The following is a 21,312-nucleotide window of genomic DNA, read 5'->3' on the forward strand; positions in this document are numbered from 1 at the left end:
TTAAGCCCACAATAGTTTTCAGTTTATACAGAGTTTAACCCCAAAATTAACCTATGATTGATAAAGATAAATCCTTACCAACCGATCCTCTTCGTTAAAGCTTCAAAATACAGTTGGCCAAGCGTTCATTTTACGGAAACATCTGTACATGTGACCAAACGTGGAGGGAAATCCTAACAAAATGTAGGCCCAGCCCAAGCACTTAGGCACCCTTAATCCGCCCCTTCTGCATGACCTTGCTTAAAATAACTGAATTGCCCCATAACATTGGAAAAATATTTAATTGAAGATTACTAACTTTTTACTTGACTCCCCATTCTATCTGGCATAGAAAGGAAAAAAAAGTGCGCCCTTATACAAACTTAAATTATGTACATGTATACTTACGCGCCTGGACCTGCAACGCCGTAAAAATGAAAGAGCGCCCTCTAATGACCAAAGACATTTTTCAACACCAGACACTGCTACTCCCTCCATGAAACCAAAATCCTAGTTCACAACATTACCATAGTCTGTTGCCGCCGCTGGTCAACAAATGATTATCCAGGGTGCACTGCAATAAACAAATTCCCATTGACAGCAGTGATAAAGTCCCATACTTCACAAATACTTAAAACTACTCACAACTCTCACAGGTGTTCAAGCTGCACAAAAAAACATGTTCGACATGTTCTCTTTCATTTTCCTTTAAATTTTTAGTGGGTTGACCAATGAATTTTTGAGCAATTCTCACCCGACAAAGCCCCCCCCCCTTAAATGAAGGAAATTTCACTGCCAGGAAAAGTAGCCTGTTTGAAAGTGTATCCCTCTGCAAAATGGCTCAAACAGTGCCACTTTCGGACCCAATTGCATCCAAATTGCTCAGAATTGGAAGCCCTGAGTCCGGGCCAGAGGTTTAGTGCCACATTTCTTCAATTCCCCAATTCCATAGCTCTCAGGACGTACTTTTATTAATGAGCTCGGTGGACATATTTCTGGTCTATATACGTGGGTGTACCCTCCAAAGCCTTCCTGTGTGGTTTGTGCCGCAGATCACGGAATAACTATGAAAAATCTTAGGGCCAAGACTAGGCTGCAGCTTGAAATCGGGAGACACTATCTGGGCGCAAGCCGGGTACGGTCATGAATAATACAGCATATGACGTAGACATGAAGTGACTGTAAAGCTCAGTGACCAGTGGCTCCCACACCACTTGCGAGAAAAATAACTGGAAGATTTCCATTGGCGTCAAGTCCATCCATTCTTCAAAATGTGTCGCTCCGGTGTGGCCTGTGAGATAAACAAGGAAAACCCATTAGGTTGCTGAGGAACATGTATGGCATTAGGGTTGTACCTCCTGCTGCCTGATAATCACCGGGATTATTTTTGTCCATGACAAAAAAATGTGTGGTTGGAAGGGATTTCCAAGACTTTTCTTCTCTGCCGACTTTGAAGTTTATAAATACATGTGTCTTCATCCCAAATCAATAATGCAATGCTGTAAGAAGAGGATGGCATGAATTGGAGTATAGAACAATTATTCAAATATATTAATGTTTTGCAGGTACACTTCTCTGATAGGGCTGGGCTCTTTCTTGTCATCCAAATCTATAATGCTTTTCAAACGTCAGTTATTGTACCAGTGGCCTATTCCGCGCCAGGCAAGCCTACTGATTAATATTTTTGGGGGGGTTGGGGTATAAGTTCCCACCCCTCGCGGACTGACATCAATGAACTGCACCAGAAGCTAACTATGCATTGTTTCGAACACTTAGGTGGGAAATTGTGGAATGAACGACACCTTCATCAGACTGCTCACTTGTAAATTCGGATGCTGTATTCTCGTGTTTCCGCCATGACTTCAGGTCCGGCTTTGCTCCATCACCCGCGCCCATAATAGGGCTTTGCTGCTGCCAAGAAATCATCTTCACCGTCGTCCATACCACTGGCATCGCTAGTATCGGAAGACGACATGTCGGAGTCGCTATCGGCCAACAGTTCGTGCAAAGTGTCTTCGTTTTCAGTGTTTTGGCCATTGCTTATTTGGTAGCTGTGTACATTACATGTCAGATGCGTGAAACTCCGTGGCAGCGCATCGCGTACTCACGCTAAACTTATACCACAGCAAAGGATGCCCGCCTGCTGTCGAGCAACCAATCAGAAGTGGGTGTTAAAGTGAGGGCGTCCTTACGCTTTAGACAACCTGCCGATTAGATTGTTCCTGAATGGCACGTCGGTAGCGACGGGGTTGCAATTTTTCGTGCTCATTTTACGCGAAGCCCCTCTAGGTCCAAACACTGTTGGTCCTGGGCTCCCTATGGTGCCCACGTTCCCCGGCCAAAGGCCAACCTCTGCGTTAGAAGTACGTGGAGCGCTTTGAAACCCACTATCAGCAAAACTTTTCTGCCGATAGTGCCGGGCCACCCATTGCTGCGTCCGCCCTCGCCAATCTCCACTCTGCGGTCCGGTGACCTCCACCCCTGATAACTTATTCTCGAACAGCTAAAATGTTTTCACTTAGCGCACTCTTCTTCATACCGGATAAGCACACAAAACCGTTCCTCCACTAATTTCCTCGGTGTAATAATCCCACTTCTGACACCATTTTTTGGCGTTTTTTCTCTGTGGCCAGTGAACCCTTGGCAAGCCGGGCCACTCAGCCCGGTCGCTGCCCCGCTCGCACGTAATTTGGCCAGGGTCAAATCCCCTAACAGATACACCAACACCCCTTTGTTCCATATCCCCGGCTGGACACACTTGACGGCCCCTGGTTTCCAAACTCCCATCCTACCCCCAAAACCTTATTATATGCATCACCAACTGCCATTCCTCGGGAATTCAAAAGGTCACCAGACATTCGCGTTACCCTATCATGAGTAGACTGCAGTGGGTTTCTTTGATGTGAGGTTTGCATGCTGATATCTTCACATATGTCACCTGCGTGCCCACGTTTGAAGGCGTATGTCTCTTCGTTGGAGTCAGGTTTTCCCCGTTATCGTCTTCCATGATAGAATTTCCGTCTGGGCGAGTGGCCTCCTGCCTCTGAAAGATAAGTGTGATCCAGGACTGCATCCCAGAGACAGCTGAATGTTGCCTCTTGTCACAACGGAGACGGATGACCAAGGAAACGACAGTGAGGGTGACAACAATGATGACAAACATGGTGGGGAGAACAGCAGCAACCGTTGGATTTGATTTTATAACGGTAGCGCTGATCACAGCTCTGTCTTCATAATCCATGGGATTTTGACTTAAACATGTGAATGTTCCTTGATCGGATATTTCAATCGAAGTGATATTTGAAATCATGTCATCTGACATAAAGAATCTGCCTTGCGTAGAGTATCACCATATATCACTGTGCCGTTGGGGGTTCAGCCGAGTCATGTTTGGGACGGATACACCGGTTGCCGTCCACGAAAAAGTTGGTGTCTGACCGACTGTCAAGGTTAGACGATTCTCATTAATCATGACTTTTGGAGGACTGCAAGAGAAGTCATGTATGTCCAAGTCAGTAACCACTACGTCAGAGTACCGCGGTGGACCTTGACATCGAGGGAGAGCAGACGGGGGATTATTGAGAAGCCAGTCGCGTAGACCCGTCAACCGGCAGGCACACTGAAGATGGTTGCCTTCAAGCTCAAGTGTGGAGAGCGTCACCGGGAACTATTTTGATTTGATTGAAACTCAGGTTCAGCATTACCAAGCTGTCACAATGAAATGACAAAGTACGCAGCTGATATCATGGACTGAATTGTGAGCAAGAAGGAATTTCTGTAAATGGTTGAGAAAGCTGCAATTTGTGCTATCAAAAACATTCAGTTCATTTTGGGAGACATCCATGGTGTTTAGTCGGGGCATCTGTCGAAAAATCCCCGAGTGGACGTAAATCAGTCGATTCCCAGTGAGATACAGACGTTCCAGAGAGTTCAGACCGATGAAGTAATCGGGATGTAAGAATGAGAGTTGATTGTTAGTGATGGAAAGTTCAACGAGTTCAGCTTGGCTGAGAAATATTCCACCCAGCAGTGACGTCAGGAAGTTGCCATCGAGACTGCAGACACCCTAGCATGGTGAGATGACTCAAAGCGGTCGAAGAGACGAACAAGAGTCGATTGCTTGCAAGATGGAGCTCCTTTAGATTGACAAATCCTTTCAGGATTTTCGAGGACGGGTTGGCCGGGATGTTGTCACCAGCATGTAAAATCGGTCTATGGGGTAACCCCTCTAGCCCACTTGACTTACCTCGTTGTGATCCAAATAAGGTCTAATTATAAATCCCTGTCGATGTTGGGGCAGTGTTAACATTTGTTATCCGGTTGAATTATGAAACGCAAGAAATTTTATTTGTTGAATGGGGATGAGCAATATGACGTCTTGCACAAAACCACAAGTTGACGCTGTGAAACTTTCAGGGCAAACTTGTCACTTGGTCATAAAAATACATCTATTTCACATACATGTACATGTCATGTATATTTCAGTTTGCACAATGACCCCCCCCAAAAAAAAAAACCGGTGGTAGAATACTGACTTCGGGCTTAGATTCAAGTCGAGGGGAAATTTCGTCAATCGCAATAGTATTGTGTTGGATTTGTACATGAATACGCGGTGCAGTATGTGTCAATAAGGAAGCATTTTGGCTTTACACTCTAAGCTCACAGAATAATCGTGCGTCCATGACCTCAAGCATGCTATTCTCGGAAGATATACAAGGCTCTGCGCTCCGGTGAACGCATTCAAAAGACAAACGAAATTTAACATTTCAATGCTTGGGAAAAAGCACATGTAGCTCATTTCCGTTTGATATTGCAATAAGTACGGACGCTATGAGATGACACGGTTTTGAATTCTTGGGTTTTACGGGCGGGATTTACGTTAAATGCTTCATTTTACGCGATTCACTGATATGAACGGTGCTGTTTTTGCAGTGCACAGACGTGTAAGCTGCTGTTAGATGTAAAGTAGGAACCTACCCTCTTTTGTATTAAATTTGACAAACGGATCTCTGTAACAATCGAACACCTCTTGGCTGAAGAGTTCGGGATCGCTGTACTTTAAAGTTCCACTTCTCTTCGGGTCGACATTTGCAACCCGACACAAATCTTGCCTGAGTGGTCAGAGAGAGAGAGAGAGAGAGAGAGAGAGCAGTGAAAAAGGTATTGGACATCAATTTCACTTTATGAAAGTACTAGTATCGACGTATTTATGATGTTCTTGATTTTAAAAGGGGATCTTATGAGAAATCGATAAATTTCCGGAAAGCTGTCTTCCTATTACATTTGTCTCTCTGTTCCTTTGAATTGTCTGCGTTTTCAGTCGTATCAGACGAGAAAGACGGAAGATGCTCGAAATTCTCTATGAAGTAAGAAGTCTAATAAAATAACAGAAAGGTGACTTTCAGGAATCTTTTTCAGAAATACACCGCAGTTGTTATAATGTTTTGTGATGCTGATGCGGATAATAATTTCTGCCCCAGTCACTTTGGATTTTTTTGATTTGCATACATGTAATTTCGTCAGTGACGGTTTGACTTGGCTTCGAAATGTATTTAAACATCACAAACTGTAGCCAATCTGTGAAACCCACTTTTTAGACACTGAATCAGGTAACCTTCGTAAGTTAAGGTCACTATCTATTTCGAATTTGACCGTTTGTTTATTTTTAGGACAGCTTCAGAAACTGACCTATAGTTTAATATGTTTGCAGCGGAACTATTTGTTTAAGTTTGTGTTTATCTTGGATGTACACAAACCTCTTACTGTCTTCATAGGCTCAGTTAAGAAATCAGAATACATTTTGATTAATTTTTTTCATCAACTGACAGTATGCCAGAGCACTTATTGTTTGTTTGATAATCTATTGCAGGTGGCGATGGCTTTGTTTACGTTCCTGTTGTGTATTGGAGCGTCCATTAGAATCGCTCAGTCATCACCCTGCCATGCGCAATGTACATATGACCGGGTAACTGGTAAGGCCGACTGCTCCTCCCGCAATCTGGACTGCATCCCCGTCAACTACCCAGACTCCCTCGTCATGGATCTCAGCCACAACAACATATCGATACTGGAACCAGCCGATTTCAACAGGACATTCACAAGATTGGTTGAACTCTACCTTGACTACAACAGTATATCCGATGTGACGTCACTTATGACGTCAACTGAGATGGGAAGCCTAAAGAAACTGTCGGTTCAACATAACGCCATTGTGCAATTGGGCTATCCATGTAGGCTTGAGTCTCTTGAAGATTTATCGCTGGACAACAACCTGATCAATAGTTTATACGACTTTCCATATTGTCAACGTTTGAGGCGCTTTTCTGCTGATTCAAATGAACTGCACACCTTTCGAGTTGGCAGATTTGTGTCCTCTGTTTTCCCTTCATATGTTAGCTTGCGGTTCAACAGAATAACGTATATTTACGGTTACTTATATCAATTTGCTTCATCTGGAAATCGGACCCTTTTACTAGATCACAATGAAATAGCCCATACATATTTTGGAGATTTACAAATAGGCCTACTCTCTCTGAGTCATAACAGAGTCCGATATTTAGAAGCCCGAACTCCTGGTGAGCTGATCCTAGCCAGCAATGGCTTACATGAACTGGATAACGGATTCCGTTTGTTTGAACGTGAAAATAGCTTGATGGAGAAACTTGACATTAGGAACAACTCGTTCGATTCCCTGATACAACCAGACTGGGCAGAAGGTCTTGAGATTTTACATGCAGATGACAACCTGTTGGCCAACTTGTCCTCTACAACTCTACAAGGATTTGTCAACCTGACGGAGCTCCATTTAGCAAACAATCGACTGTTGTTCATCTCTCCGTCAGCTCTGAGTCAGCTCACTATGCTGCAGTCTCTGTATCTCGATGACAACGCCCTGACGTCTTTGCTCGGTGGAATATTTCTCAGTCAAGCTGAATTAGTGGAGCTATCCATCACCAACAACCAAATCTCCGTCTTACATCCCGATTACTTCACCGGTCTGGATTCACTTGAACGTCTGTATCTCGCTGGGAATCGACTGCTTTACGTCCACTCGGTGATGTTTCGACACATGCCTAGACTTACCACCATAGACTTTTCTCAAAATGAACTGGAACGTTTTGATATCACCAACTGTAACCTTTTCAGTGATTTAGAGAACGTCTCTTTAACTGAAAATTCCCTGGCTGACATCAGTTCTATACTGGGCCATTGCGAAAGCTTGATAATACTCGACATTCGTTTAAATCAGATCGAAGTGGTTCCTGGTGACTCTCTTACTGGCAAAAACAGAGCGCTCTCCAGACTTGAGCTTGAAGGCAACCCTCTTCAGTGTGACTGCCGGTTGACGGGTCTACGCGACTGGCTTCTCAATAACCCCCCGTCTGTTTTCCCTCGATGTCAAGGTCCACCGCGGTACTCTGGAGCAGTGATTACAAACTTGGGCGTACATGACTTCTCCTGCAGTCCTCCAAAGGTCATGATTAAAGAGAACCAACTCAACGTCAGGGTCGGCCGGACAGCGACTTTATTATGCACGGCGAGTGGCATACCCGCCCCTAACATAACATGGCTTGATCCGAACGACATGGTGATATCAGACGAAGGACATGGACGATTTGTCATTTCCTCAGACATGACCTTGCTTATTATTTCGGTTCAGATATCCGATCAAGGGGTATACACGTGTATGGCTCGAAATACCCTGGGTAAAATGGACCGAGCGGTGATCAGCCTTACTGTTATCCAGGACCTGGAGTCTTCAACCTCTTTAGCTGCTTCCGTTCTCCCCACCATGTTTCTCACCCTTATTGTTACGTTCATTGTTGCCGTCCTGGTCATTTTCCTCAGACGGCGCTACAGAAAGGGAGACCAGACCAATTTGACCGCTGCCGGGCCGCCTCATCCAGAACCCACTGTCAGCTTCCACCATGGAAAGACCTCTCACTCAGACGGAGGCTACGTCAATAAAGTCAATGATGACCAGTGCGAGTCTGCAACCAACAGGCCAGGTGGAGAAGAAGTTTATGAAGTCCCCGTTCGGAACACCGACCCCCCTCAAGTCTACCAGGAACTTGCACAGCAGAACAAAGATGAAGAATATGAACCAGTCTGTTAGTGGTGGTCAGTAATAAGCACCATGCACCTCTGAGACCCACGAGGAAATTAAAGACTTAACATATAGAATTCTGATGAGCATTGTGTGATGACGTTTGCATGACGCACGCTGAATTTCCTCTCGATGCACATCTTGCGTTTTGGTTTCTTTAATACATGTACGTTGGTCCGGGACATTGCGTCACCATTGTTGATAGGGCTAATTAATTATTTAGATTTACATGAAAATTAAGCACGCATCTTTTGCCTATAAATCACGGTGGACTTTGTATACAATAAAAAGCACTGTTTGATCACTAATGGCTTTCAGGTTCTCCGTAGTTATGACGGCTACGGCTAAAAAAATATCACACCAGTACGGGCAACAATAACGACACCGACCGTTAGTGGCATGCATGGGTACATGAGTTTCTTCAGCCGTCATCGTGACGCAGCTGCCGTTATGCAATTGCCTGCCACTCCCCTCTTTGTTCCACCGTTGAGGTAGTGGTTGTGAGCAGAGTCCAGAGGACATCTCCTACCTTTCCACACTTAACAGGGTTTTTTTGCCTGAAAAAGTTCATTATATAATACGTATACGTAAATGTGTATACTGACCTTGTTGTATATAGCCCTAAACTTTATGTTTTTCGATTTGACTGTAAGCTTTTTTATGATAAGGTCAGCTTTAACGCGTAATATGTTCTTGTGTACATCCATATTGCGCCCAGACGTTTCTATTGTTTTGTTATAATAGATTTTTAAAAATATTCTATCCCTGTATAAAGTCGAAAATATCCACGCATGCTTCCTTGATAAATTCCAATCGAAACCAAGACATTTTGGGGACAGAAATGAAGCCAAGAATTCCAACTGTCCCATGAGGAAGTAAAATAATAGGTAAATGTTAACTGTTGTACACTGCCCCAGAACTCCATCTTCGCTGTCCAGGGCAGACTCACTCCCGTCAAATCCCCAACTTACGACACGACTTTACAAACCTAGTCCAAATCATGACTATTCAGTCTGTTATGTACTTTACGAGGTTTCCACCAGCATTCAGTGACATTCATGATTCTTTGAAAACTGAGATAGGTGACAGCAGTGGCATTGTAAACAGATAATCGGCTCATAAGATTTTAATTGCCCCTGTATTATTAGTATCAGCGCAGTGCTCTCCGAGAGCTCTGGAGAGTAATTAAGAAACTTGCTATAGGCATGGGAATCGAACGGTCATCTCAAGAATAGTTGTGGAATCATTGTCTGATTGAAATTTCAACGTTTCGGCTTACTTCGAGAGTTTTGAATCCAACCACGCTCAGAAATCTGCATGTTTGACATTGTAAACAAAAATTCATTGTAAAACAAAAATTCGCAAATTTACTGCGCAGGATGTAACTACTTGCTTCTAAAATACAGAAACTCAATTTCCCAAATGCAAATGTGCCCGGTCTGTATACTTTTTTGTGAGTTTACGTTTGGTGCGTTTATGTCTGTTGTCTTGCAGTTTCTCGCGTCCCAGTGTAAAAACAGTTCCTTCACAAGAGGGAGTCTAGGACCGTGATGTTTACTTTGGGCTATATTCAGATGCGGCATTTCTGCTGTACTGTTTATCGTTTGTTGCTGTCTAGGAGGGCAGGATGCCGATGCCTTCGTGGGGGTACTCTGCCCTCTAAAAAGACGCATAGGGTTTAATACATTTCTAAGCACTTTTTGTACTAACTGTAAAAAAAACACGTTAACCCGTGACACGTTTCTATTATGCGTTTAGGAATATGCTAACCAGATTTCAAAAATCTGAACTTGTACCACGGGTCAACTTTTATTTAGACATTGCCATCCACACCTCTCACAAGCAGCTAATTGAAATGCAATTAATGATTTTCTCGAATTAATGTACATCCCTCGAGATTGCATATTACAGTACGAATTAACCTTGTGAAAGTAACCAGTGTTAGATGTCGTGTATCACTTTACGGCTGTCAGGGTGGTGCTGTGTATAGCGCAGAGGGAAAGCCCTGTTCGTGGATATTCTAAGGCTTTTCCGCGTAGAGCAGGGCAAGGTGTAGAAAACGTTCAATAATAAAACGTATAACCATTGCAAAGAGTACCATAAAATTACAAGTGCATGAGTAAGTACAAGGTGCGGAGTGTGTCAACAAAGACCCATTCTGCTCTTTATTTGCAAATCTTACGGCCATGACCTACAGTGTTCGTGGCACCCCCGTCTGGGTTAACATGATTTGGGGACTATAAAGGCTCCGATATTTTGCTTGGGAGATGGGAAACCCGTTTCCGCATGCTGCACTGAGAGTACGGTGGCTTCGAGGTAGCAGGTTGTCGACTGTTGAATTATAAGGGTTTTTTATTGGCAAGAAACCATGTATCTACTGTTATCAGTCTGTTCGTGTTTGGTTCAAGAATACTACAAATGAGACAAATCTTCATCAAGGGAATTTACTTAAACGCAAAGAATAGAGTGCTCAGCCTTTCGAAAGAGGTTTAAAACGGTGCGTAAATCCATTTAGGAGCAGCGACTGTGGGCAAGCCTCTACCGCCTTGTGGGGAGAGTTTCTTTTTCAAGGTAAATCGGGACCCTGAGGACCGAGTTGTAGAGACATGTCCCGAAAACTTTTCGGTCCCCACCACGAAATTGGTGCAATAACGTATGGTGGCCCTGAAGGGACATAAAAATTCACGACTTGTCGCAAATATTTGACCGACGTTGTGAATTTATTCACGACTTGTCGTAACATATATTTGAGACGTCATGGGCAAATATCGTACCCTTCAAGTTACTGGAAAAACACTCGCAACAAAGTTTGCGACCAGTAAATTTATTCATAACATATCGTGAAAACTATTCACGACGTCGCAAAAATATTCACTACTAGTCGCGAATTTTATGTCCCTTCAGGACCACCATAATAACGTTAGCTTGCCCTCACTACCACAGGACAAGCCTTGTGCACGGTGCCTTGTGGGGACCGGAACAAGGAAATACCCCACAAGTATAAATATGTAAGGTGGTTGTGTGTGAGTTTGTTTCTGCATTCAATTTGGGACTCTGAACAATAGAGGACAATAAGGTCCCTGATTGACAGAGGGTCCCCGATTGACAACTGTGTACAAAACATATGGGTGGTCTTCTAAAAAAGTTAAAGTACAAACAAAAGAGGAACAATAGGGGGTCCCCAGTTGCAGGCAAATATACACTTCGATGTGTGGGGGGTGTGAACGGCCCTATAGAAATTCGAGAAGTGGGGAACTGCATTTTAACACACCTTACATCGGGGGCGCTGTTCATGGGAGGTACACGTACGTCGTGCTTATGCTCGATATCAGTTTTACTTGAAATACTCGAGAGCCCAGTTTAGAAGTTGCACCGGGTGGGTAGAACTCTTTTATGGATGAAACCTTTTGGACAGATGTTTCAGAAAAAAATCCATATCACTCAACCCCCCGGAAAATATTATTCGGCAAACTAGCTTACAACTTGCAGCTTTACTGCTAATTTAAATACAGATAAATTAGCCTTTTCAGAGCAGGACAGAATTTGTCAAGGTGAAAAAGGAAGGGACCATGTTAGGCATCCAACAAAGCTCCCAGGCTACGGTGATGTTCTGAGCACCAAGCATCCAGGTTATTTTATTAAGTATCAACAGCATTTTAATAATGACTTGTTAAAGTTACAGCTTATGGTGATTTTGATCACCACTTCTCCTTTTAAATGTAATGGTTTTTTTACATACAAACTTAAGTCTTTCTAAGACGGCTACTGAGACTGTGATTTGTGGACTGCTTTTGGTAATCCTGAGAAGGCTACTGCACTCGAGGCCGACAGGTCGAAGGTCAGAGTCACAATGGCTGACAATAGAAATCTGCGTGATAGCCTGAGAAATTTGTTTGAACTCAAAGCGAATTGTTCAGTTTCTTTTTGGTAATCCTAACAAGCCTAATGCATTCAAGCCTGAAAGGTGAAAGGTACATGTAACAATGGCTAAAACAAGGCATAGTTGTAGGTTCAGGTATGGGCTTGGCGGGGCATTTGTGACCCACCATCCCAAAACTAGGCTGAAATAGATAACTTCGTTTCCCTGAGGAATTGGAACTTTCATGGGTCGTAGTTTCATGGACGTTAAACCTTTCTGCAGACAGAATGTTGTCTTAGCACGGATCACTTTGAAGTGTGAAAAAGGGTGAAGGAGAGGAATTGTCCAATGCCACAACTTCAGCCTGCATGGTTTTGGGATATTGGGTCACATTTGTGTTTGTGAACACATTGTTCTCGTTTCTGTCATTATCTTTGTTACTTAATTAGTGGTCACTATTTCTTATACCTGAGTTATTATACAGTCAAAGTCTAACGTTTCAGACCAAGACATTTAACCGAGAGCTGTTCTCTATAAAATTTTGATATTGTATATCCATGAGGTATACGGACACTTGTTATGCACGCATTTTGGCTGCATCCGAATCTCTTGTCTAGAGCTAGGTCTAGGTCTTCGCTCCATTGGAAATGCGTGGAGACGCGCAGACAATAGACCTAGCGGTAGCTCTGGAAGCCCGTTTCGGACACGGCCTTTGTTTCTATTCCGAGGAAGCTGGAACTTGTCACGCTGAGTTCAATACATTGTATTTCTTGGAAGAAAAACACTGATTCGCCAACTCTCACCTCCACAAGTGATTAAAGTTGGTAACCTCCTTATATTTTAGAACTTAATTACCAACACCAGTGCATAGCATCATTCGAAAGTGTACTTTGTAAAGTAATATCATTAATTCTCGTAAGGCCTTTTCCGATTAACGTATTCGTTACATGTATTACTCTAGTGATGTATACAGGATTACCAAAACCAATCCATAAACCAATTGTGAAGTTCAAAATGCCAAGTACTTCTCAAGTTATTGCGCTTAACAACAGTATTCCGGATACACACACCCATGCACACCAAAAGGACAAGGCGGAAGTAGCATGTTCCTTCGACAAGGTCGCGGTGCATAAAACCCTTCTCTCTCTTAAATGTAAGCATATTCTTTAAGATACATTAAAGTTAAAAGAAAAAGGACTCGGGCCTTCTTCCTCTTGATTCTAGGAAGTTTAACGCGAGCGTGTCACCTGTGCGCTAAATCGTTGATATCCAGTGGCTTCCAGTTCTGGTTGGCACCAGAGCAATTGGCACCCCTTCACAGTCCATTGGCCTTGGCTTAGACTCGGCCATGTTTAAAGACGAGCTTTCCCTTGACTCGTGGACACTCAACCACAGCCAATAAACAGACCCCATCATTCGCCTTTAAGGTAATAGAAAGTGGCTTGAGACCTAAAGGACGCTGAGATACCATCGCGATTTTTTAACCTCCAAGATGAATTTTTACAATACCAAATGTACTAATTTCTTTTTGTTAACAACAAATTAACTAAGATTAATACTGCAGTATTCAGCAAAGCATGAATAAGCGGAAGCTTCCAATCTCAACGGTTAACTTGACAATTGCGATATTTTAGGCTTACAATTTTGGTTGAAAATGACTGAGTAAAGCAACTCTGTACTCTACGAATCATTCAAAGTTGGTTAGAAGCAGAGAAATTTGACTTCTCATTATAAAACAGACATGAAACGAATCTGCCACACTCCTGCACCAGTCCAACAAAAGAAAACAGAAGTAGCAGATGAAGATATGCGTGTACTTTAGCTGATCGATACCGCCTCGTACCCGTCATTATCGTTGCTATCATGAGAAGACTGCAGTGGGTTTCTTTGGCGTGAGGTTTGCATGCTGGTATCCTCACATATGCACCCCGGTAATCCCACGTTTGAAGGCGTATGTCTCGGTGTTGGAGTCAGGTATCCCCCACTGTTGTCTAGGCGGGCGGCCTTCTGCCTCCGAAAGACAAGTGTGATCCTGGACTGCAGCCCGGAGAAAGCCGAATTTTGTCTTATTCTCCTCTCACAATGGCGACGGGCACGGGTGACCAAGGTAACGACAGTGAGGGTGACAACAATAGTGACAAACATGGTGGGGAGAACATAAGCAGCCAGGGAAAAAGTAGACTCTAGGTCCTTGGTTACAATAAGATTGATCACCGCTCGGTCCATTTTACCCAGGGTGTTTCGAGCCAAACACGTGTACATCCCTTGATCGGATATCTCAACCGAAATAATATGAAAAGTTATGTCTGAGGAAACGACAAATCGGCCTTGTCTTTCGTCTGATATTATCGTGCCGTTGGGGTCTAGCCACGTTACGTTAGGGGCGGGTACGCCAGTCGCTTTGCATGAAAGGGTTGCTGTCTGTCCGACTCTCACATTAAGTTGGTTCTCTTTAATCATGACCTTTGGAGGACTGCAGGACAAGTCATGTATGCCCAAGTTTGTAATCACTGCGCCAGAGTACCGCGGTGGACCTTGACATCGAGGGAGAGCAGACGGGGGATTGTTGAGAAGCCAGTCGCGTAGACCCGTCAACCGGCAGTCACACTGAAGTGGGTTGCCTTCAAGCTCAAGTTTGGAGAGCGCTCTGTTTTTGCCAGTAAGAGAGACACCGGGAACTACTTTGATTTGATTGAAACTCAGGTTCAGCATTACCAAGCTGTCACAATGACCAAGTACGCAGCTGATATCATGGACTGAATTGTGAGCAAGAAGGAGGTTCTCTAAATGGTTGAGAAAGCTGCAATTTGTGCTATTAAAAACATTCAGTTCATTTTGGGAGACATCCAGGGTGTTAAGTCGGGACATCTGTCGAAACATCCCCGAGTGGACGTAAAGCAGTCGATTCCTAGTGAGATACAGACGTTCCAGAGAGTTCAGACCGATAAAGTAATCGGGATGTAAGAATGAGAGTTGGTTGTTAGTGATGGAAAGTTCCACGAGTTCAGCTTGGCTGAGAAATATTCCACCTAGCAGTGACGTCAGGAAGTTGCCATCGAGATACAGAGACCGTAGCATGGTGAGATGACTCAGAGCGGTCGAAGAGATGAACAAGAGTCGATTGCTTGCAAGATGGAGCTCCTTTAGATCGACAAATCCTTTCAGGGTTTTCGAGGACAGGTTGGCAAGGATGTTGTCATCAGCATGTAAGATCTGAAGACCTTCTGCCCAGTCTGGTTGTATCAGGGAATCGAACGAGTTGTTCCTTATGTCAAGAGTCTCAATCAGCTTATTCCCAGGCTGAAAAGTCCAAAGTTTGTTATTCAATCGACTTAACCCATCACTGGATATAATGAGTTTGGTGGGAACGGGAATGTTAATGACTTGAAATTTGCTATGACTGAGAGAGAGTTGGTCTATGGGGTAACCCCTTAGGTGCACTCGACTTGCCTCGTTGTGATCCAGTAATAAGGTCAAATTATAAACCCCTGTCGTTGTTTTGGCAATGTTAACATTTGTTATCCGGTTGAAACGCAAGCTGACAAAAGAAGGGAAACTTTCACGGTGAAGTTGAATGGAAATACTGTGCAGTTCATCCGAATCAGCTGAAAAGTATTTCAGACGTTGACAGTTTGAAAAGTCGTGTAAATACTTTAGCAAGTTGTTATCGACTAACATGAATTCGAGAGAATCAAGGCTACATGGAAAACCTAAGTTTGAAATGATATTGTGTTGGACCGACAGTTTCGTCAGGTTTCCCATTTCAGTTGACGTCATCAGTGATGCCACATCAGCTACTCTGTTGTAGTCAAGGTACAGCTCCACCAACCTCGTGAACGTCCTGTTGAAGTCGTCTGGATCCAGTACCGATATATTATTATGGGTGAGATCCATGACGAGGGTGTCTGGGTAGTTGACGGGGATGCAGTCCAGATTACGATGGGAACAGTCCGCCTTGCCTGTCACGTGATCGTAATCGCACTGGACGTTACAGGTGGATGATTGTCCTGAGCCAACAAGACATCCAACGCAGAACAAGATCATGGCAACATCATACGAATCCATGCTCATCTGAAATTCAAGAAAACAAATCTGAGACCATTATTCATGTAATAAATGTTGGCACGGTGATGTTAGATTGCATTGAGTCGCGTGATGTCACAGGTTAAAATGAAGACATGGATTACCTATTGCTACTTTCTCGAGTTTAAATCTGTTCCATGACCTGCATACTTTTGTATTTCAAGAGGGAAGGATCTTGTACTGTGAAAACGGCAGTTTTACTTTTACATTGATCAGTATCTACATTATTGTCCGGCGGGTATTGCTCAGGGCTAATTAAACACTGCCTTTATGCGCGGTGTGTCATTCTGTGATATTGTGTTCATTTATTTTGATTTTCTATAACGAGTATTCGCTCGTCACCCAGCTCTCGAACAAGGCGCTGGGAAGGACTGCTGACCTTGCACAGATTCTACTGAAGGAAATCATACGGGGTCACAGCTAATTACCCGCAGAGCATTTTCAAATTTCTGCCAGGCGCGCGAGCTCGCTCAATGCTTTACACAAGTGGCGATGTTTTTCTCTTTCTTCCTCAACCGTTGAAAATATTCTCACTACACTTCATTCTCTCATCCAAAATTGACCAAGATAACCATTGATTTGAAATAGATCGCCAAAAGACATGTGATCAGTGATACTTAGTGAGAAGATAAATTACTACACTGTGATTGTCCCAAGGCCATGCATTTTTCAATAAAGAGCCGACACTCTGCCCGTGCCGAAGCATTGTCATCAGAGAACCAAAAATTTAAGTAAGTTTTCGCGAACAGGAATCGAGAACCTTGCAGTCACAGTTCATGCACAATGAAGCCAATCACAATGCAAAGCCACCAGCCCTTCCCAGCGCACCGATAGGGCGCTAGATGACGAACGAATAATGAGTAATAAACCGTTTTCAGCGTGAACAATCTTCAAGTTCGAACACTTTCGACATCGGAGGCGGATGGCGTCGGTCTACTGCTCGTTTCAAGGGTGATCCTTTCGAGTTTTATTTTTTTTTGAGAAAAAATGCATGTACCAACCCCTCCCAAGAACACTGAGACTTAGAGTAGCCTGGGTTTCAGCGTGAAGTGGATATTTGCTGAGACAAGTCAGACGCCATGAGACGGAGAATTTTGTACGCGGAAATTAAATATAAATCGTCCATACAAATTTCCTTTTGCAGCGAAAGAACAGATTCGGAGCCGTCTACATACAACTGGCAAAAATGCACCTTCGAGAATTGCTCGCTGTATGAGGTTCGTGTGCTAGCAATTAGCTATATCACATGTCGCAAACAACAATTCACCAGATTTTTCACAAAGATATTCAGTGTTTACAATGGAGTGGATTTTCCTAAAACCACTGACCAGTATTTCCATCCGTAAGAGAATCTCATAGCCTTCCGAATGCTTCTAAATGCTGGCGCTTTTAACTAGCAAAAGAAATCGTGGGTGGATTGCCCTGGGAACGAAAGTGTCCTTTGCTCCAGGATACGCTACTGTTCATTGTCTTGAGATCTGTTATACTTATACTTACTCAGAATATATCCTGCGATTTTTCCAACAACAGTCTTAAATATGCGATAAGAGACTCACTTTAAATTTGAGGTGTACGTGTCCTGAAGAATTAGAACGTCGCTGCTGAACAGAGGCGGAAACCGTAATGCTGAAATAAGTTGAAAGCAAAAGCGCTACATTTGTGCATCATCTGACTAAGAACATACTAATTGATAATTTTGTTATGAATAAGGCCTCTATAAATGTGAAAACGTGCTGTTGAAAATAAAACCCAGTAATTTTAATGAGACCTTGTTTGGAACCTTGAGGGAAGTATGACCAGAACTTTTTTATTCTTTCATTTTCATTTTCAGACGAAATGGTTTTAAGCTAGTGTGATAGTCAACTATTATGTTTGTGTGAGGACTTTTCATCTAAAGCTTTCCCCTTTCTAAAAAGGTAAATTTTGCTAGAATTGAAAAAGGAAGAAAAGAAAAAAACACAAAACAAACCTATACCGGAACCCCAAAATACCCCGAGGACCCCGATTATTCTTACACACCACCCGTGATTACAGTAGGGAGTAAATCCACGTTGTTTGATAAACCTATTTTCAGAGTTATTCCAAAATTGTTGCTGTTTGTGCGCATATTTGCTTCGAAGTTTAAATAAGGGGAAAGTAGATTTTCTACCCATTCGTGCTGTAAAAAAGACGTATTGTAGAAAACAAGGCAGTCCCCTTTGCTAATTGCTTTATTCAGATTGGTTGCTTTCGGTTACATTGTTTTTTTATGACGAAACTTTTTATCACACAAAGCATGTTCTTCCTTGTTTAGTTGTGCACAAAAGTTTTAATTATAAACGCTTAAATGCGGTTGATGAAATGGTAATTCAAAGCCTGGCTTTCTAAACCTACATTCTTAGGTAAAACATATATGTTGGAATGCCGTGTTGTCACTTTTATCTCAGCATATGAAAGAGAAACAGCTACAGTCAGATTCTTCTACTCATTTTTGAACAACAGCAGCTACAAAATTTTTTTGAGCTGAATAGAGCTAGTCAGAGTTTTCTGAGTGGATCTTCTAACCATCGGACTGAATACTGTGTACAATATTGTTTGTGTGATCTTCTTTGAGGATCTTTAGGCACGGAATTAGGCGGGCTATTTTGCTGGCTATCTCCCTGTCATCTGGGTAGGATTCATCTTCTCTAGGGAAGCGAAAGCTACCATCGGTGCTTTGTGATTCCAGCACATAGAAGTACCTCTGCATCACTCCACTTGTTGGGCATCCCAGAGAGCTAAACAATGCTGCGGCTTAATCGATAAGGCTCCACCACCGTCACGGACAGGCCGGGGTAACAAACACCGCCGAACTACGTCACCACCGGCTCAACAAGCCCAGCTTTAGCGGAGGTCCGCAGGGTGCTAAATCGTCGCAAGGGACAAACTTAGCAACGGTTTCAAATATGAGCGTGGCCAGCACAGACAATGTAGGCCTATAGATCCCTTCAGTGGTGACTCCTTAGGGTATCGTGTACCCTTGGCCATTAAAGAAAAGATTTGGAATAGTAGTTTGGAGATATGGACGCGGAGTCACAGATACCAAACTATGGCTGATTGTGGCAGCCGCTGTAACAGTTTCCTCCATGACTAGTGGCCTGGGTGGCTCAACGTAACGAACGTAATTCTGCAATGTACGCACTGTGCCTCGAAATCGCACCCCTAGAATGCCTTTAGATTCTTATACCCATGGGACTTGCCAACCAATATCAGAATTTGCTGTGGTTACACAATCAAAAAAGATATTGATATTGCCAAGATATAGCTTCCCATTTTCAACCTGTGTTTTTTTAAACGACGCTACACAACACATCCCCTGAACGGCATGTACATAAACAACCTTGAACCAATTCAGGCAATCCTGGCCAAATCTCGTTGGGCCCCGGCCCCCCTCTCAGTGTTGGTGGTCGATGCCTAGACTTGAATCAAGTCGGACTTACTTTGCTCTTCCCCGGTCAGCCGTCCCTTCCCTGTACGCACTACACGGTCTTTGCGCTCGGCCCAGCAGCTCGCATTTGATAACGCGCCCTCATCTGATAGCCTTTATTGTACTTTGTGTGTCATTCGTCACCTGTCAGTAAGTCCAGCTTGACGGATAAGCCAATCAGACCCTGTTGCAGATATATGTAGTTATTCATAATTCCGTATGAACGACGTGATCTTGCATAATGTATACGGAATTTCCACTTATCAAAGTGGTCAGACTTGTGGGCTCATTCATTATAGTTCAGGTATGAAGGGCGAAAAAACAAGTACGGCAATGTGATTGGCAGCTACCACTTTTGGGAGATGAGCCCATTCGCTGTGGCAGATTCGTCAGGTCGGAATATCTGAACTGAACTCATAGTATAGTGGACACGAGAGGGCGAGAAGCAAGTAACGACGCGCGATCTCGATATGTATCCAAAGCAAAGGCGAAGACGTCACAGAGATCCCGTTTCAGTCAAGTCTAGCCGATGCCTGGCCTACGCTCCAGCTCGAGATATCAACATTGAGCGGGGATAGGAGGACCTGGGGTGGTTAACTACCCATCTATTTATACGTGTCTCAACAATTTTGGCCAGGATTGCAGGACATCATCCTTCTGATCTTTGGTGTGTACCGGCGATCAAGTCTCTGAGATTACTGCGCTCGGGAACTGGTGTTATATACTGATAAGAATTACCTCGCTGTCCACGCCGTGATCTTATCTTGAACATAGTCATGTCAGAAAGTACTTATTGCACTTATCACCTATCACAGATTTTATATCACTGTGATGAAATAACGATAGGCTGGTATTGGACATATCTGCCAAATCGACGGTTATTAAGTCATGATTCGTTATAATTTGACAGTTTTTATTTTTACAATGCAGGGCCTTGGCCGCCAGGTTTTCGGGTCAAAGACTTGGCCTTAAAATCAAATGGAAACCTTTTCTCCAATACTGGCTTGTACGTAGACTGACATATGTGGAATGGCACAAAGGATGACGTAATCATATGATAATATAAATAAGGTGTAAATATTTACTGACAACCCATCTTCCATCATTACTCGAGTTACACTTTGACAATCTGAATTCGCAAGTAGTTATTGAAAAGATAGCTTCAATCAAACATTCAAAATGCACCTTTTTGTCTCAATTACCTTTATTACCAACTTTTGTTTCACTATTTTCAAAGGGTGTTTCATTTCCATTTTTGCTTCCATGCTAACGAGTGTATCCATCATGAGCACAACTGTGACGCTATCCCGGGTAGAAAGCCTTATTGTAACATTGGACAGTACAAAAAGTAAGTGATGAGAAAATGCAAGTATTATTACGAAGAATCTCCCTGATGTATTCACATCAACATTTCACACAACTGAAAATACGACAACTTAAAGTCTACAATGTTGAAAATGAATTTATGACAAGAAAAGTGTTTGTTCAATCACATCTTTATAGAGATAGAATTTGCTGTGACAAGTTCTCTTCAGAGTGCAATGTGTCTGGAGCTATGTACCACACATCAGATCCACCACACAACAGAACATGTTAAATAACAGAACGAGTGGGTTCCTGATTCCGCTGTCATTTCATAATAGTATAGGAAACGAGAGAACCTACAAGAAAAGGTAAAAATGGCAGGTCCTTCACGTAATACTAGGAAAGAGCTCGGACATGCAGACAGGTGAATTGACGTGGTCCGGGGACTTATGTGCGGTCATATAAAAATAATAAAGAGAAGCTGTCGGGGAGAGCTTTAATGTTGACGAAAATTGTTTGTGTGTATGAGTGTTT

The 21,312-nt window shown here is 43.2% G+C and overlaps 2 protein-coding genes across 4 annotated transcripts; one reads left to right on the forward strand and one right to left on the reverse strand.

Annotated features, from left to right (window-relative positions):
* Positions 1–3,213: 3,213 nt before the first annotated feature.
* On the forward strand, positions 3,214–9,405 carry LOC110986965 (uncharacterized). Of its 3 annotated transcripts, none has more exons than XM_087132269.1 (2): positions 3,214–4,053; positions 5,849–9,405. In XM_087132269.1, exons 1-2 carry the CDS (start codon positions 4,051–4,053, stop codon positions 8,093–8,095), a joined length of 2,250 nt encoding a protein of 749 aa, XP_086988395.1. In that variant the 5' UTR covers positions 3,214–4,050; the 3' UTR covers positions 8,096–9,405. The 3 variants fall into 3 exon arrangements, with proteins under 3 accessions (XP_086988395.1, XP_022105017.2, XP_086988396.1); XM_022249325.2 differs by lacking the exon at positions 3,214–4,053 and adding an exon at positions 4,073–5,139 and having other exon boundaries at positions 5,849–9,404; XM_087132270.1 differs by lacking the exon at positions 3,214–4,053 and adding an exon at positions 5,165–5,373.
* Positions 9,406–11,853: 2,448 nt separating this feature from the next.
* On the reverse strand, positions 11,854–17,653 carry LOC110986963 (uncharacterized). The gene is made up of 2 exons (XM_087132271.1): positions 17,526–17,653; positions 11,854–16,016 (listed from the first exon to the last, which is right to left on the reverse strand). The coding sequence occupies exon 2, from the start codon at positions 16,014–16,016 to the stop codon at positions 13,764–13,766; it is 2,253 nt and encodes a 750-aa protein (XP_086988397.1). The 5' UTR covers positions 17,526–17,653; the 3' UTR covers positions 11,854–13,763.
* Positions 17,654–21,312: the final 3,659 nt, after the last annotated feature.

The sequence above is a fragment of the Acanthaster planci genome, unplaced genomic scaffold, assembly GCF_054643075.1.
Source record: "Acanthaster planci isolate LZ-2023a unplaced genomic scaffold, COTS_SCS Contig176, whole genome shotgun sequence".
In the NCBI taxonomy this organism is placed as follows: domain Eukaryota; kingdom Metazoa; phylum Echinodermata; class Asteroidea; order Valvatida; family Acanthasteridae; genus Acanthaster; species Acanthaster planci.